This window comes from Numida meleagris, chromosome 3 (assembly GCF_002078875.1).
Source record: "Numida meleagris isolate 19003 breed g44 Domestic line chromosome 3, NumMel1.0, whole genome shotgun sequence".
NCBI classification, from domain to species: Eukaryota; Metazoa; Chordata; class Aves; order Galliformes; family Numididae; genus Numida; species Numida meleagris.
The window spans coordinates 15,544,918-15,562,692 of NC_034411.1; the positions used below are offsets into that span (position 1 = coordinate 15,544,918).

General features: G+C 43.1%; 1 protein-coding gene across 1 annotated transcript; it reads right to left on the reverse strand.

The window, feature by feature from the left end:
* APMAP (adipocyte plasma membrane associated protein) lies at positions 3,331-17,200 on the reverse strand. Its single transcript, XM_021390011.1, has 9 exons — positions 17,043-17,200; positions 14,234-14,350; positions 11,164-11,279; positions 9,994-10,086; positions 7,793-7,909; positions 6,365-6,539; positions 5,762-5,896; positions 5,228-5,420; positions 3,331-4,233 (listed from the first exon to the last, which is right to left on the reverse strand). The coding sequence occupies exons 1-9, from the start codon at positions 17,132-17,134 to the stop codon at positions 4,024-4,026; spliced, it is 1,248 nt and encodes a 415-aa protein (XP_021245686.1). The 5' UTR covers positions 17,135-17,200; the 3' UTR covers positions 3,331-4,023.

The window sequence follows — 17,775 nt, forward strand, 5'->3', positions numbered from 1 at the left end:
AAGGTCCATGGTTGGATGTGGTGCTACATTAATCCACCTACAAAGCCTCAATTGACAGCCTGATGCCAAAGACAATGAAGACACCCAACCACAGTTGTCCCAGCTGTCCACAAAGCAGAAAAAAAAAAGCCACAGCAAAGTTCTTAGAGGAAAGAGAAGCCAAGAGAAGTTCCTGTCTGAATCCTAAAGGGGTCACAATGGTCTCAGTTCTTCTTCCATTTCAGCTGGGTGCTCCACATAGCAGCAATGCTCAGGCTTCCAGCCAAGCCTTGGCTCCAGCCAGCCCAGAGAACAGGAAAGACAGACATTTCTTCCTCCAGCCAACAGGACAGCTTGATGCTCAGAAACATCAGCCTTTCCACATGCCACAGCAAGGGCGGGAAGGTGGCACACAATCAGCATAGGTCTGTGTATAAATTCCAGCCAACACAGAACAGTAAGCACAAAACAGAACGGTCTCCCTTGAATGACCTTGCAAGCTCCTGGCAAACAGGTCATCTCCTAGTATTACTGCTGAATTAATTCCCCATTTGTTAAAAATAAGAGTTAAGCCAGACACCTGGCATCACACAGGTCAACAACCTCAGCATGCTCGTGCTGCTATCTTAAGGAAAATGCAGCAAGATTTTCAGACATTTCTATCCAAACACGCTTGTTTGGAAGCAAAGTACAGCTACACGTTTTACATAAAGCTATTAGCAGCATTTCCTGCAACACAGTTGAGCTCACTGCAACCAACTCAGAGGAAAAGCTTCAAAGAAAGACAAATCAGCCTTATAATTTACAGCTGCAGCAAAGTATTAACTGTGTCATTACAATAAGCAAGGTTTGCTGGAATAGAATCATACATCATCTCCAGGTAGATAACAATCATCATGAGCACCTATGAAAGGAGGAGAGCAAACGTCAGATGAGCTCTTAGTACAATCCTGAGCACTTCGCTAGGGAAAGATTTTAGCAACAAAGCAGTCTTGAGTCAAGAGGCCACTACTAGCACTGACCAGAGATAGTTTCTGCACTTCTTAGAAAGCTGCACTCTTTTTCCTGAGACTCAAAACCTTGTCCTAACAAGATCTTTGGACACTGCTTTAAAGTGCTCTTGCTTCTAGAGGAGTGCAAGCCTCAGCGCTGCAAAGGTGTCATGTTCCTACACTGATATTATCAAGCACACCACCAACTCACACTTACGTGAAAGCAAAATGAGCTTGTAAAAGCAGTCTTCTTGTTAACACCAAAATGGGTTTATGCCTGTTTATTACATAGGCGTTTTAACGCTAGTGCATTACCCTGGGAGGCCTGCATTTGAGGAACTACCAGCAATTAAAAGCAACTGAGCTTCCATGAAAATGCTGTTTTTAAGAACCACTCATGCTGATGTGAGGAAAAAGCTGTGTGTCAGTCAACCTGTTTCACCTGAGCACCTCTGCAGCTAGAGAGAACAGATCACCCCACTCCTGCTTATCCAGGATGGACTACCAAGATACTGCACCGCACCAGGAATGGGAGCCAGCACTACCCGTGCTCAGGAAAGGCATTCTTTTGGGTTTCTGAAGACTCTGGGTTTCTTTGGACTGGAGCTATGCAGATTCCGTGTTCAGAATGTTCAAGAAATATGAACTGTTCATATGACCCCCCGAGTCTGTTGTACTTGCTGCAGAGTTAAGAGAGAGCAAAAAAGATAGAAGAACCTTCTGGTGAGACCACAGTACTAAGTCTCTAACAGAGGAGGTGAAAGAAGAGAAAGGATAAACACAGAAAGCCTCTCAAGACACTTTTCTTCTGTCTTAATCTTCTTGAGAATTAGCAGCATGACCTGTTTTCTTTCCCACTTAACAGCTTTGGGAATACAGTCTTAGAGAAGTAATCCCACACAAGCTATTACATTTGGCATGCCTAAACATCTGAGGTCTACTTCTCTATGAAAGACAGCATTAAATTACTCAGCAAGATACTTTTGCAAATGAAACACTAGAGGTAGCTCTGCAATTACAGGCAAAGCTGCGCTCTCTTCAAGGCTACCAATGCACTAATGAAGCAAGACGCACAGAGAACTTGCATTTGCACCCCATTTTAAGATCAAATCAAGTTCAGTTTTCAAATCCCATGAGAAATAGCTATGTGGGCTGGCAGAGCAATACTAGCCAGCTACTGCTAATTTAGCCAGCCCTTTTTCCAGGAAAACATGTTGCAAAAGCGTCCCATTCCCAACCTTTCTCCAGAGTTCCTGTAGTACAAGTCTGGCAGGCGGGTGGTGCTTCTCAGCCTTTGAAACTTACCATAGAATCACTCAGTCTCAGCGCACAGATAATTAAGGTAGGGCTTAGCTGGAACAAAGGTCAGAACCTGCAGTGAGTTATCTACCAGGCTTCTTTCTCCTCTCACTGTGCTTCCTCCCAAATCCAGTAGCCACTGAAACAAGTAAAATGGCTTGTGAGAACGGGCAGCCCCTCGTGTGTACAGAGGCAAGTCAGCCCAATCCAGCAGTCATCAGCTACTTCCACAGGCCCGTGGCAGGCTGGTAGTAGTGCAGCATACAGTGACAGAGCACTGACAGAAAAGAGCCACTTTCTGTGCTTGTCTTTATTACTGGAGGGATATGCAAATGATAGCCAGTGAAAGCAGATGACATTTTCAACATCATCTTCCCTTTCTTTTGTGTTTTTGATTATATAATCAAGCAAATCATGGTTATTTCCTTTTCAAAGGTGAGAAAATTGAGCAACAGAGTAAGTCAATATTTGACTATCACCCAGTGGTAAAGAGGTAGAAGAGAGCAAGCAACCATCTTCAGTCCCAGAGCAGGAATCAATGCGCTAAATCTCACTACATCACACAGATGCTGAAATAACTCCCCTAAGTTCCTACCCAAGATGGAAAAAATCCTTACTGAAAATGTTAACAGAACAGCCTTTCCTTTGCAGTAGTTTACAGAAAAGCATTTTGTGGATTCACCTGAGTATCTGTCAATGCAGGAAGAACACCATATCCTCTGGAAATACCAGGAAGCATCCATGAGCAACTACCACATTCCAATATTTTCCACCAAAGCCCTCCTCATCCACTATTACTAGGTGCTGCAGGGGCTCTTTCAGTCCACATCCACCCTCAGACATAAACCCTTCCCAAAACCTTCGTCTGTTCTCCACAAAATGCATGCTGAAGATCATTCCTGCAGCTGGCCCTCTTCCCTCCCATGCCCCTCAGGAATGGCCACCTACACAGTGAGCAGGAAACTTAGAGGACCTGATAAACATGGAGGTAACATTCCAAGTGATCCACCCTAAACCCCCCAGAACTGGTCTTTAGTAACATAGAAAATGCAACTTTCACTCATCACCCAACCACAATGTTATTAAAAGCAAACAAACAAAAAGCACACAAGAATCCATAGATAATGATCAAATCAGATTCTGCATGTTGATTAGCTGTTAACCATAGTTTCCAACGTTGATTACACAGGCTGGAATTGAAAAAACCCTAATGGAATAATTAGATTTCTAGGCATGTTCCAGATGTTGCTGCCTCTACCACAGCACCATGGTATGCAATGAGAACATGCACTGTAATCACCCCTCAACAGTTGGCTTTAAGGTATAAACACATGCAAGATTTCCTCTTCAGTCCAAATCATACATGTTTGAATTCCATACACTGTAAAGCCTTCAATGGTAAGACAAACATATAGTTGCATTCTGGGTGACAGATGTTGCCTGTTTAAGAAAACTCCGGTGTTGGGTTTGGAAATGCAGTGGATTTTGTTTGAGCAAATAACCGTACGAAGATGCCCCACCATATTCCTCAGACATTAATACTATGCATGCCGACTCCAAAGCAAGAACAGTCAAACCAAGGAGGACACATACAGCAAGCTGTACGTTTTCCTGTGGCAACAGAACAGTGCTAGTGCACATGTCAACAGGCTGTCTTCACTTCTCCTCCTCAGCCACGCACTGTTTCAATCACATGCTTCCTTCATACCTCTAGAGCATTTCAGGACTGTGACACTTTATCATGGATGGATGGTTAAACGTGCTGAAGATTAAGTCTGCAAATAAACGGAGACCGGAAGGAACCCAGGTAAAGATATCCATTGTGCTCATGTGCCTCGCTAACATAAGGTACTGTCACTCCAGTGGGATCATGAAAGCTTCTTCTGTAGGATCCTGTCTCACTAAGTTCAACAACAAGGCTACGTTTGGGCACAAGCTTTGTCACAGTTTCCTGGCTCAGGAACTAGAAGAAAAAAAAGAAAAGTAAAAACGAAAGACTGTTGTACACAGCTAGAAGTCAGATACACAGCCAAAAACCATTCCACACCCCTCCACTGAAGCAGCTAAGAACAAAAGCACACATTTTGAGTAAACACTATTACACAGGCTTAACACAGGACAGCTCAAAAAAAATTCTAAAGAACAACCAGCAGAAACATACTCTGACATCGGGCTGAACAAGAGTCCTCACAGGAGGAAGCAGCTTCTCATGGTACAGCTGATGCTAAGCTGCAGACATGCTCTGCTACCAATAGCACCACTCTGTTAAGGAGCCTGCACTGCACCAGCAAAGACAGCATAGCACAGATCAGAGTTCCTTTAGCTGAACTGCCACTTCTACCCTAAATGCCGCCAGTTGATTTTAGTTTTTTTTAGGGAAGTATTTTTAAGTTTTTGTATTGTGTAAAGAGAACTACTCAATTTCTTCAGTATTGGATGTTCTTCACAAAATACATTATTATTGCTATTCCTTATATCAAAAGGGAGTGTGTATAGAGTTAGCACAAAGTGTCACATAGCAGTATGTGTAGCATACACGTTGTCTCCTAGGATGCCTAGGGAAGACACTAGACCAGAGGAAATTTCCTAAACGCTCTCCAAACACTTGGCAATAAGTACTTTAGGCACTTCAGGTAGAACAGGTGGAGCCTTCATAAATCCAAACACAGATCCTGTATTGCTGCATGGCTAGGGCAGAGATAACTCCTCTTTCTTTCTTCTGAGATCAACGTTGAAGGCAATTTCAAGAGATGTCTGTCTGCTACTCATTACAACTAACATTTGCTTCTCTGTCTATGAATGCACACAGACTGCTCCACGTGGAGCCAACCACAACAGTTTTAAACACAGCACTATTTTTTTATTTTAATCTTTCTGTGCAGAGAAAAAAAACAGAATAAACCAATTTTTTTTTTAATCACTTTCATTCCTATACTAAAGGTGATTTTTTTTCTTACCTTAAATATCATCCTTTTCATCCATGGTTTTTCAGACAAAAAATCTAACATAGAAAATCCAGGATTGGGACGGACAACTGGCATAGCTACCCAATATCCACCAGAGCTGCTTGATCTGATATTATCTGGAAGACCAGGCATATTCTCAACAAACATATCTGCTCCACCTTTCATCAGCCCAGACACATAATACCTGAAAGTTATTAAAAAATAGCATGAGAATATCTTAAATCAAGCACACTAATTAATCAAGTATAAACAGGAATCTACTTAAAAATAATGTTAATCTTTCCTTAGCTTGGCATAGGGAAATACAGCACAGACACTCTTCTCTGTCAGAAAAAGTCAGCTTACTTTAGTGTGCTCAAGGAGCCCATGATGGAAAAATTATGCAGTGCAGATATCTCCAACAGAAAGTCGTCTTTGACATTGATAACTAGCCATAAACAGAGTCTAGGATTTCTTTTGTCATTCAGCTTGGTCAGTTAATTTTTAAGCAGATGGAATCAATAGTTTCAGTGAAGTCACACTCACCTCCTGATTCTAGCCATGGTTGTTTCCAACACCAGGACAAAGTCTTCAGCAGGAGAGAGCTGGACACCATTGGGAAACCTCAGTCCCACCATTAAGACTTTCACTTCTTTTGTTACTGTGTCATATTCAAGTAGGCTAAAAAGAGAGCATTGTATGTTTTTGAGTAAAGACAAATATTTACTCATCGTGGTTTCATTTTTCACGTTTCACCTCTTTGCATATGCACTTCGCTTAAGTTAAAGAGGAGGAATAGTAAGGAAGCACTTGTTTATGAAGACAGGAGAAATACTACCACCAATCTCAAGCGGTCTATTCATTAAATAAATAAATTAAAGACTTAATTGGAACATAATGCAAACACCTTCCCTTTTAAAAAGGATGTTCCATTTGAGCCCTCATAAAGGAAAAAAATAAAGCAACCTCATTTATTTTGCCGCAGGTCTCATCAGCATCATTCACATCTTCTTGCACCCTCTCCTGGGCACTGCAGTACTTGCACAGGTGGCTTATAACAAGAAAAACTTGGAGACCAAGAAAGCGTCCAAGTCCATTCCTACCGATGAGCTTAAAGTAAGTTATATGCCTTGGGGAAGGGATACTTGCCGCCCATCATTTGTGCCTTCCATAAGCAGGAATAAGTAGTCTCGCCTTTGCCATTTGCTACTCGAGTCTGTGAAGTAGATTTTCCTGCCATCTCGGGTCACTGTAAGGTCATTCACAAACGACAGCTTCTGACCTTCAATTGGTGTTTTGGTTGACACAAGCATTTTCGTTTCACCTGGTTAGAAAAAAGACGGCGACATACAAGGCCAGGTTTTGTATGTCCTGCCTTGGCAGCGAGTTAAATACTAACAGAAAATTAGCAAGCACTTCACGTTTTCTCCATTCTTGCCTCTGTTAAGTAATAAGGTTTTGGATTGTAATGGAATAACTCAACACAATGTAAACGAGAAGGAGAAAACCTCTTAAGAAAAGCTGAATCAGTAGATGTTTCCAACTGATATGGGCCAGACTTGCCACATTTGTGAAGGTCATGTTAAATCAACCATGAATGCAGGTCCCAGCATTGTCGAAGAATTCAAGCAAACCAATTACCACTCTCTCTTTCCCCATCAATTCGTAGGATTGAAGAATACTTCCTAAACATTAAAACATTGGCAGGTTCACTAAACTGCTCTGGCACAGTTGGCACATCACTAGGCAAATTATTATGGCCAAGCCTCTATTAACTGATGAAAATCTGCTGAAGTCATATTTGGGCATGGGGTTTGTTTTTCGTTGTTTTTTTGACATGACTGAACTAATATGGCAGCTGCCTACCATGAGAAAGGGAGACCTTGATTACACTCTCCCAGAACCACAGTCTAAACCCTTCCCATTGAGTTGACATGGTATTTGGCCAAGCCTCCTCCTCCCCACCCAGAACCAAATCTGGAAATGTAAAGTGTAAAGAAAATTAACCCTTCAAGAAAGCAAACCATAGTTTTCTGATGACACAGCTCCTGAAACTGGAGATCTGGCTCAGGGACATACAAGGATGGACACAAAGCAATGGTGCCTTTCTCAGGAGGAACAAACCATTTGATCTTCAGCTACACAAGCTACATCTTTCTTCACCTTCGATAGACTGGGGTTACAGAGAAGAGCTCTTCACTACCACGTTGTGAGATTAAGGCAGAAACAAAGGGATACAAAACACAGCAAAAAGCTTATGTAACTGCAAGATTATTTTTCTACCTTTAAGAAAATTAAAACAGCTACAAAGAGCTCATGAGTCCAGAGGCATCAATTTTGACAGTCAAAAGCATAGCTCACCAGAAGATAAGCAACCGGTAACGCTGCTCTAGAGAGACACAGAGAAGAAGCGATTGCTAGAAGAAAATAAGTAAAGTTCTTGCATGGCATGTTTCATCCAGACAGCTCCAAACCACTTTTAAAGAAATGACAGGCATTAGCTACAGTATCTGGCAAAACTCCAAATGAAGAGCAGGTTTGTCAGTGGAAGAGAACTTCTGAGTAGAGAAGTCATACCTGTGCCTGGATTAACTTCATAGAGTCCATAATAAGCATCTGCCACAAAAAGGGTGTTATTTGGTCCCACTCTGATACCAAGGGGTCGTCCACAATTTGGCTCATCTTCAGGAGTTCCTTAGGAAAAATGTTTTAAATGATTTTCCAAATACAAATAAATACAGGGCATTCACGTTAGCTGCACTAGATTGAACTACAGCTTAACAAGACATTAGTGCCAGTGCCATACACACATTCACTAAAGAAACAGTTCTTACTTGCCTGAGTGGGAGTGATACAGATAGTTCCATGTTTTCATAGAATCATAGAATGGCTTGGGTTGAAAAGGACCTCAAAGATCATCGAGTCTCAACCCCCCTGCCAAGTGCAGGGTTGCCAACCAGTAGACCAGGCTGCCCAGAGCCACGTCCAGTCTGGCCTTGAATGCCTCCAGGGACGGGGCATCCACAACCTCCCTGGGCAACCTGTTCCAGTGCATCACCACCCTCTGTGTGAAAAACTTCCTCCTAATATCTAACCTAAATCTCCCCTGTCTCAGCTTAAAACCATTCCCCCTTGTCCTATCGCTATCCACCCTCACAAACAATCGATCCCCCTCCTGTTTATACGCTGTTTATACGTTTTGACCAGTCTAGAGATAAACACAGCTACTTAACAGCCTGATAAATGATAACAGCTGCCCCAACTAGGGCTGAATGTTAGAAAATCGGATTTAAATGAATACTTTTTTCCTATGAAGAATCAGTTTTACTGTGGGCTTATTTTCACAATGAAGTGCACACCCTCCTTGGAAGTATCTCTAACTGGAAAGAGCTAACATTCTGATGAAACGACAGCTTTCCGATGACTACGGACTTGTATATGAGGAAGAATAATACTATAAACATGAAACACTTGTGTCCATTTGAATCCTAAGGAACTGTGACATTCAGAACACCTCCAATTTGAGACATTATCAAGACAGAGTCTGCTGGGGAATACAGTCAGCCCTTCCATCACTACTTCCCTCCACAGCTTGAGAAGGGCAAGAATCTAGGCTACGCACTACCTCTTTGGCCCCAAAGAAACAGGACAGCATAATTTTCCCACCTTTCCCAAGAACACACTGTGCAAGTCCAACAGAAAAGGTGATTTGCTGTATCCATTGCCACCCCCATTCATGCCTGAACAGAAGCTGAAAGTCCAGCTTTGTATCAGCTGGCAGCAGACTGCTGCCAGCGCCAAGGCTTCCCTACTTGTTAGGCAGCCAAAACAGCGCTTCCAAATCAGATTAGAGCCTAGTCTTGTGAACAACCATCAAAAATACTTAAAATGCTGAGCATGTTAATAAGAGCTACATAATACCAGCCTACAATCTCTACTTAACCAGTGACAAAAATAGGGCTGCAGACACTCAATAACTGATAAATACTAATAAACAATCCACTACTAGTTGTTCTCACTCACTTCCAGAAAACTCATTAAGTGAAACAAATGAGTGGTTGGAAATGATGTGTGGAATTCAGTTCTCCACTGCACTTACCGAGGAAGGGAAATTGGTACAACAAAGTGCAAGGTAAAATTCTATAGAGGGGACGTTATATTTATTTACAAAATCTCCAAACATGTTGATTTTACCTATTCACACATTATCTCAGAGTTCATTCACTTTCACTTGCTTAGAGGTCTTCAGTTTTTACAGGGTGGCCCTTCACCTCACAGTCTTGCTGACTTCACCTTCCATAAACATTAGGCCAGGTTGCTGCCCTTTTTTGTTGTTGTTTTTTGGATGTATACTATTTCTGGGTGGAGTAACAGGAAAAGGAATGTTATTTGTGATGCATGTAACCTCATCATCCTGGTGTTAAGATGCAGGATCTTCTACTGACAAGTCATCCATGCTTCAAGCCTTATCAGAGTGCAGGCCTTGTAGTGGGGGCGTAAAAAAAAAAAAACTAAATTCCTAAGTTTAACTGCTAGGAGCAGTGTCCTTTGTTATCAATAGCACCCATTCCCATTCTTTCAGCACTTTGCTCTACTGTTCCTTCCAGTGTTTATGGAAATATTTCCACTCATATTTCATTCACACATGTACTAACATTTCTGTTACAGATCTCTACAAGGGAAGATATGCACTTGCATGAGCAATCCAGACAGAACACCAAGTTCACCAACACAAGTATCTGTTTTTGGGTACACTATGCTCAGAAGCTGTCACTTACCACAAGGACCATGGCCAATTCTGGCTATCATTTGTATTTCCCCATTTTCAATTTTGAGAATCTTTCCATCAGCTGTCCCAGTAAATAGCACATCTGCAAAAACAGCTGGTATGATTAACTTGATCACAAAACTATAGTGGCAAACATCTTTCTACAAGATAGCACTAGCACAAAATAGCAATTGCGTTTAAGGTACAGTACAGTCTTCCTCTTCAGTCAGAGGAAAAGAAAAAAAGGGAAGGAGAAAGATGGTAAAAGCAAATTAAGCATTTGGTTAGATTTCTTCCACCTCAAACAGAATAGTAAGGATTCAAGGCTTAGGAGTTAGCAGAGGGATATGAAGCTTTTCACTCACAAGCAGCCCAAAACCTGAGTTAAAGATAACCATAACTGCATAGCGCCTAGTCACGGGATTGATCCCTGCAGGCAGATTTCTAGACCACCACAGAGGTCATCAGGTACTGTGTCCATTTTACCACTTTCCTAAGTGAGACAGACTAGTCAAAACTTCTCATTCTCACAGTTCCCACAGGCTGCTGAGCACTACTTAAGAAGTTTAAACTGCCAGTGTCTATAGCGCATCTGTTCTAAAGAAGAATTACAAAAAACACAGCTAACATTCATTCAAACCAAAAGCACTGCTAAATTCATGCCAAGCCACATGACAGCATGAGACAGATGCACTGAATATAAACAACATGTAAGCTTTGCCATACATCCAGATTAAGTAACAAATTAAAGATTATTGGACCAGTAGAGCCCATTGGTAGGACTTTTCTGTCTTCAACTTATCTGAAGTGTTAAGTTTGCTAGTTATACTTCTCAAAGGGAATAACACAACTTCAACATTTATTCATACAAAACTTCCTCTTTGTCACATTGTTCATCTCACCCATAGCTCAGCTGTCACAAGCAGGAAGGTTTCCTAAACAACTTCTGTTGATTCTGACCAAAGTAGGTAACAGAAAAGCATCAGTGGCTTCAAGAAATCACTTCAGCACAATGTTAACAGAGACAGGCAACATAACTAATCTGAAGAAAGAATTTAGAGTGCTTTGTTGGTATGGATTTATATATATATATATATTTAATACTCTACTAATTCACGAGAAGATTTAGCAGGAGGAAAATAAAAGGCATGACTGCTAAGCACCTTTCGTCAGTACTTACCGCCAATATTGACGATGGATTCTGGTCCAACCAGTTGATTCTCCCATAATCGCTCCGCTTTCTGTAACTTGTTGTTGGGCTCTAGCACACCCGTCAGGAGGGGCGGTTCCTTCAGACTGCAAAAACAGAACACAGATCTCATGACCCTTTGCACAGATGTACAAACACTCTTGAGCAACAAGTTGGATCCATTTTTTCCCTAGTTTGCCAACTTCTGAAAGCTGGCCTACGCTTTATATATAATATATTTCTCAAGAGAAAACACAGCTGACAAGCTGAAAACATGACTCTTGTTCATCAAGGGTCAAAATTTTCTTGTTTTGCTGATCTGAAAAGAAAGAGTTTGATAATGTACTCTTAACATGTATCTGGAAGTCAGCTTTAAGCCCAGCAGCACATTCCCCGTTCATCTTCCTTACAGAAAGGCGAAGGATTCAGCACCATGACGCAACAGGATTATTCTTTCCTTATTCAGCTGAAAAAGTTGTTCTTACCAAATCATTTTTCCCTGGAAAGACAGATGCATATTCCTAAAGAAAAATGTTTGAAAATGTATAAGTCTACAATTTTACAATACACTAAGATCTGACACCATATAACATCTTCAATAATGGAAATAAATAATTTTTAACTATTAACTCACGTACTACTAGTGACAAGAAGTGTTCCAGCATTCAACGTGCATACCTTCATACCATATTGAGAGAGATATTCTTGTTCCTAATTTGAATGTATTCCCATAGAGAAAGACCAACTCAAAGGACTAAGCTGCATATAAAGGGAATTGAACTGAAATCTAGAAATTATAAAATAGGGTCCAATCTTGCAAGCCTTTATTCACATAAATAGCCTTGTTCAAGTCAGCTTGTTCTAGTCAACTACAGAAAAATGGAGAAAGGCAATAGTAAGAAGTCTACACAGCTTCAACTCAAATACCAGGCTTCAGAGCACTGTGCTCCAAATTCAGCCCTAACTGTGGTAATATAGACAAGTATGTCCCAGCCACACTCTTAGGTTCTTAAAAACACACACATAAAACACCACAGTTTCCATGACTTAAGGATTTGAAGTCAATACTGAAACTGCATTCTTGCCCAAGATGGTAAGCTCATTAGGTGCTCATTCACAGGAGCACGCTAAAGCTCCCAGGTCAAGCTCTGAAAGAATTTTTAAAGAACTCCTTATATGACCATGAGCAAATGCCTTCCGCCTGCAGAATCCCTAAAGATATAGTTTGACTCCAAAACTTGCCCAAGTTCACAGGATCCAGGACCTCTCCAGGACCAGCTACACTGCAACCACACCATTCATACAGTGAAAGTCATGGAAATGTCTAAATATATAGCAAATGGGGAAAAAAGTCAGCTGGATCTGCAAACTGTAAAAGCCGCGACAATTGAAGAGAACAAGCACACGATACAAACGATGTGAGAGAAAGACACACACTTTATCTGTTTGGTTACAGACAGCAAACTTTCCAGTTTAAGAACCAGGTCCTGTCCACACAAGATTTACAGCAGTTGCCTTCACAGTGCTAACGCAATACAGTTTTCCATTCCTTTTTCCAAGCGTTAGAGAGTTTCAGATTAAGATAACAGCAGATTCAGATAAGGAACTCACTCATTTGCCGAGAACTTTGGACAGTTATGTTTTCAAGTAGAAAATCCTCCCCAGGATCAATACTGTGCAATACAGACTCATAGAGAAAGAACTTGGAATAAATCAGAGATGCAGATGTTTCACATGCAATTTCACAGATGTCACCTGCTTTCCCCCTCCCCTCTTAACCTTATTCCCAGTGGCTTACCAGAGTAACATCACTATCAATGAATGCAATTTCTACATGCTTTTTCACTGAAGTTGTTGCCTCAAACAGCATCCATCTACTTCAGCTGTTTCAGAACACTTCAGAAACACCACAGAATTATCCTATGTATTGTACAGACCTAAACCACTCCTCAAGGTGAAGCTAAAAAGTTAGTTAAGAATGTAAAGCAATACAAGCCAGTGATTTGGGCAAGAATAGTTCTCCTGGTCTTGTAAAACGGACTTCAAGTAAGAGATGTAAGCATGCAGAATACTGTTACGTCATGGATGAGAAATAGACCAGAACAATATAACAGGAAAAGCTTTGCAGACAAATCCTACTGGGTTCCAGAATTAAGTTCAATGTATTTCAGGGAATACTTTGTTAAACTCAACACAGCAGAAAGCATTTCATTAAGACTTGCAAGCAAGCAGCTTAGGTCTAATAGCTTTTTGGCAAGACTCGTTAAGTACTACCCTACCACATCACCAGTTTCTTTAAACCCTGGAGATGTTTACAATGTTGTTCTTCCTTTTCATTAAGGAATTACCAAGTTGATCCTAAACATTCAGCAGAGTAAGCATTTTCACTTACTTCAAAATGCCAGAAGCACTGAATAGCCTGACTACTAGCAGTCAGTGTTTCACACACAACGCAGGTCACATCCTCTCATGCAGCTGGCTCTCTGTTACATTCCCCTATTTGATATTAATTCAGATGTTTTAGGGCAGAAATCACCTAAATGCATTTGCTTTACAAGGTCTACATTTAAGTATAACATCGCCATATGGTTCAGGTGGTACGAAGCACTGAATCAGCCCAGTCAGGTTATCCATTTCAGTTTACATCTTCAGATGAACATTCTCTCTTGAAAGAAATGGGTACAGCTTGGGTTCAGCTGCACTGCTTGGTCCCTAGTGAAAATAAAGTTCCTGTCTCCCTGAAGGCAGAAGCTCATGTAGGTAATCACAAGCTCTACTGATGGCTTGGACAGCAGAAAAAAACATTTTTGAGATTAACGATCAAAGGAAGTAATTCAGCTCCTTCACTGATCAGCGCTGGCACACAACTGCAAAGGTGACTCAGAAACAGACTGGGTATGCAAAGCAAGCCCTGGCAATAGGTAACAAGGGAATCACTCCCCAGTTTCCTAATCCAGTTGGAATCACTTCACACAGTTGCTTCATCTGTCAAAACAATAGTACAACACATACCAAAAATCACAGTTCTATACACCTACTTTAAAACAAAGCAACAACTTACGCTATAGGCTGGGGGTCTATAGGACAATCCAGTAGAACAGTTGCTCCAAGCAGGGGCACGGCCAGAGATGCAGCCAAAGTCAAGAAGGTAACACGGAACACCTTGCTGCTGTAAGCACTGCCAAAAACAGATAAAAAATAGGATTAATACATGATGCTGTTTCCCATTTTGATCACGTTAATATAAAAGAAATGGGAGTTTATTCAGTTTCAGCACAGTGGCATCATGAGGCCATGAGAGCAGCATCACGTACAGGTTTCATGCAAGTTACAGTCGACTGAAAACCAACACTTCGTATTTTTTAAAACTGATTCTGGGAGCAGTTTCCTTCCCAGCTCTAAGTTAAACCTCTACCTGCCAGAATTTTTCAAGCAGCAGAAATCAGGTAGGTACAAAATTTGGATGAAAGATTCACCAACTCTTCAGAGCAACTAATATAACGAATACAAGATTAGAGGAGATTAATTGAATGCTTCCTTAACTTAGTAAAAGTTGAAACTCAAGCCCCAGCATACAGACATAATTAAGCACCTCCTACTTATCCACCAAAACACATAAAACAGCAAAACCTGTTTTTTCACAGGAAAAGAAAGCATACTTTCTTCTCAACAGGCTTATAAGCCTTAATCAGGTGCTTACTGAAGAAAGCACAGAGCCATACCCAACAAATCCCAGCCCTGAACTAGAAAAGCAGCTGCCAAAACCTTAACTACTCGCAAATGCTCACTGGCGCAGGCAGCCAGACTCCACTCGGTATCAGTTACACAGAGGCAAACAGCACCTGGCTGCCCTGCATTAATCCTGGACCATTTCCACTGTGCTGTCCTTCACCAGCCAGTCATCCAAACAATAAATAGAACGCAGAACTACAGCCCAGAGGACAAACAGCACAACTGGGGAGCTAATGGCACATATATGCAGTGCTGGTATCAGCATCAAGGTAACCTTTGGGATTATCTGCTGGGAAAGAAAGGACACAGCCAGGCCTAAATCCGGTCACTGTCTGCACCAACAACAAACTGAAGGTGGAATATTCATTACCCATCAGAGCTCCTTCCGGACAGCGGTCTCCTTTGGGCACATCAGCAATGTTACAGCAGTAAGCCGTCTCTGAGATGACGTAATCAGATCATGAAACTGCTTCAAATAAGCTCACTCATCTGCACTGACCGACCTCTTCACAATTCCCAAGGGCCAGACTGTCCTTGCGATGAACCACCAGATCTCAGCACAGTCTGCTGGAACAGCAGATGTCTCGAGGAAGCAACATCCCAGTCTTTTTTCCCCTTGCACTTAGAATGGAGAGAGTGACAGAGATATGAGGTGGCCCCGAAGTCTATGCAAAGACTTCAGCTGTCAGCCTCACCCTTCCACTGTCCTTCAGAAGATGATGGCTCAAGACTTTAAAATTGAAAGTGCTGTCGGCAGTCACGGAAGCACCTTTTTGACAGCTGAAAACAGCTCACACAAAAGGAAGCTGATAAAGATGAATGAGAACTCATCTGCCAAGCCAAGTTAATTAAAGCTCCTGAAAGCGTGACTTAGGTAAAGGTCCTATTTCTGAGCCTCAGTCAAACTTGCAATGTATTGAAAATAAAGGAAACAGGCAGGAAGAATGAGGCAACACGCCAACTTCCACCCCAAGCCTGCAAACTGCAACACCTACTTAAGATACTGCTGAAACCACAAGAATTTAAATAAAAGCAGACAAACATACACAAAACTAAACAATCCCCAGCGCTCTAACTATAATGGCTAATTTAGTTGTCACTGAGAACTAAAATGAGGTGCTGTCACACAGCTCTTGGAGATGGGCTGGCAAAAAGACACTAGAGGTCAGCACAGCCAGCAGCGTGGGCTGCCTCCTCCTCTCGGCAGAGGAACTGCAGGGTTAGCAGCAGGGAGGGCAGCTGTCATCAGGAGTTTCTTGCCACAGCTCCCATCCAGAACACGAGCATCCTTCAGAAGTACCTCCACTGCTTCGTGCAGGACAGACTCGAGAGAGTGGGATCTGTGGATATTCTGGATTGCTGACAGAGTCCTAGAAACACAACTGATGTGAGAAAAATTAGCAAGAGAGGGTGATGCTGGAAAGAGCAATTGAAAGATGCTGATAGCCTCCCTTGAAAACAGGGGCTACAAGTACAGCAATAAGCACCTTTTGCATCCTGGTGACACAGAGGGGCAGAGAGGAAAACCTGCAGGGTATTCAAATAGGAAGAGACATCATCAATGGTGAACCAAAGCACTGCCAGCCTAAGAATGACTTAGGTTGGAAGGGACCTTAAAGGTCATCCTTTGGTAGAAAGCAAAGCAAATGCTGCTGCTTTCTTATCACGGCTACCACCCGAAGCTACAGAGAATCCAGTTTTGAATGAAATTCCTACACAGAGCTGTAAATGGGATCTTCCTTAACTGAACCACAAACAAATGGAGTGTTTATAAGGCTACTGCACGCAGACGCGTGCGGACCCCTCTCTAAACCGCAGCGTGCCGTCTGAACTACTGCCAGCTGCAAACAAACTAACAGCATTACACAACAGCCAGTCACACCCGCAACAGATCCGTGCAAGCCACAACGGGATAAGCGGCGCTGCTCCACGAGCTGCATGCGAACTGCGTTTCAACAGCCCCAATAAACAGACAGAGTTAGATGAGCAAACCCCATCACCGCGCACACACAAGCCCATCTGCGCCCTGCCCGGTCGGCAGCAGCACCGAGCCCTCAGCGGTGCCCCGGGCGGGCCGCGGGGCCGGGCCTCCCTCACCGGCACCCAGCCCGCGACCCCGCGCCAGAGAGCCCTCCTACCTGCCCTCCTTGGCCTCCTGCGCCGGGCTGTCCTCGGTGATGACCTGCGGGCGGAGCGGCCGGCGCTGCCGCAGCCCCTCGGCCTCATTCATCCTCCACAGCTCCGTCCCCCGACCACGGCCTCTGCCCGCCCCCGGGCCCGCCCCGCCCTGAGGTACGGCCGCGCCTGCGCACTGCGCCGCCGTGGGGCCGCGCTCCCTCGCCGTCTTCCTGAGCCGCCCTGGAGGCTGCGGGACGCGGCTTCGCTCGGCCCCGCGGTGTTCGGTGGCCGCTTCCAGCCAGCCGCTGAGGCACCGTGGTCCCGTCCTCAGGGGCACATCCCCGCCGCTGCTCCGGGAAGGAGCCGCTCCATCCACTAGATGGCAGCAGGGGGCTACGCTGAGAGCTGGTCTGAAACGGGCAGGGGCAGCGCTTCGTATGGAGAGCAGAATTCTGTCAGGTCTCCATTTCTGGCTGCTGCACAGCACTGTCTCTCTGCTTCCCCACGCGTCCCATTTTCACCTTTTCCTACTTTGTGCAGGCTGTGCACCCCTCTGGGACAAAATGGCAAGATCGCTAGCAGAGCCATCTATATCGACTAATGGTTCCCACTCATTATTCTGTTTCCATCACAAAGGAAAATAAGTGCATTAATAAGCACTAGGACCTCTCTGGATTTACATTTACATACAACTTATTGACACCAAACACTAATTCTTCCACTTGTGTTGTCACGCAGGAGCAGTTTTCTGGC

Excerpts from the sequence above, each read along its gene's own strand:
- APMAP (XM_021390011.1), bottom strand. The coding sequence starts at position 17,134 with ATGAATGAGGCCGAGGGGCTGCGGCAGCGCCGGCCGCTCCGCCCGCAG. Across the intron at positions 11,280-14,233 it reads ATAGACCCCCAGCCTATAGC|TCTGAAGGAACCGCCCCTCC; the intron begins GTAAGTTGTTGC and ends CTGTTTTTGCAG. Across the intron at positions 4,234-5,227 it reads TGAAAAGGATGATATTTAAG|TTCCTGAGCCAGGAAACTGT; the intron begins GTAAGAAAAAAA and ends TTTTTCTTCTAG.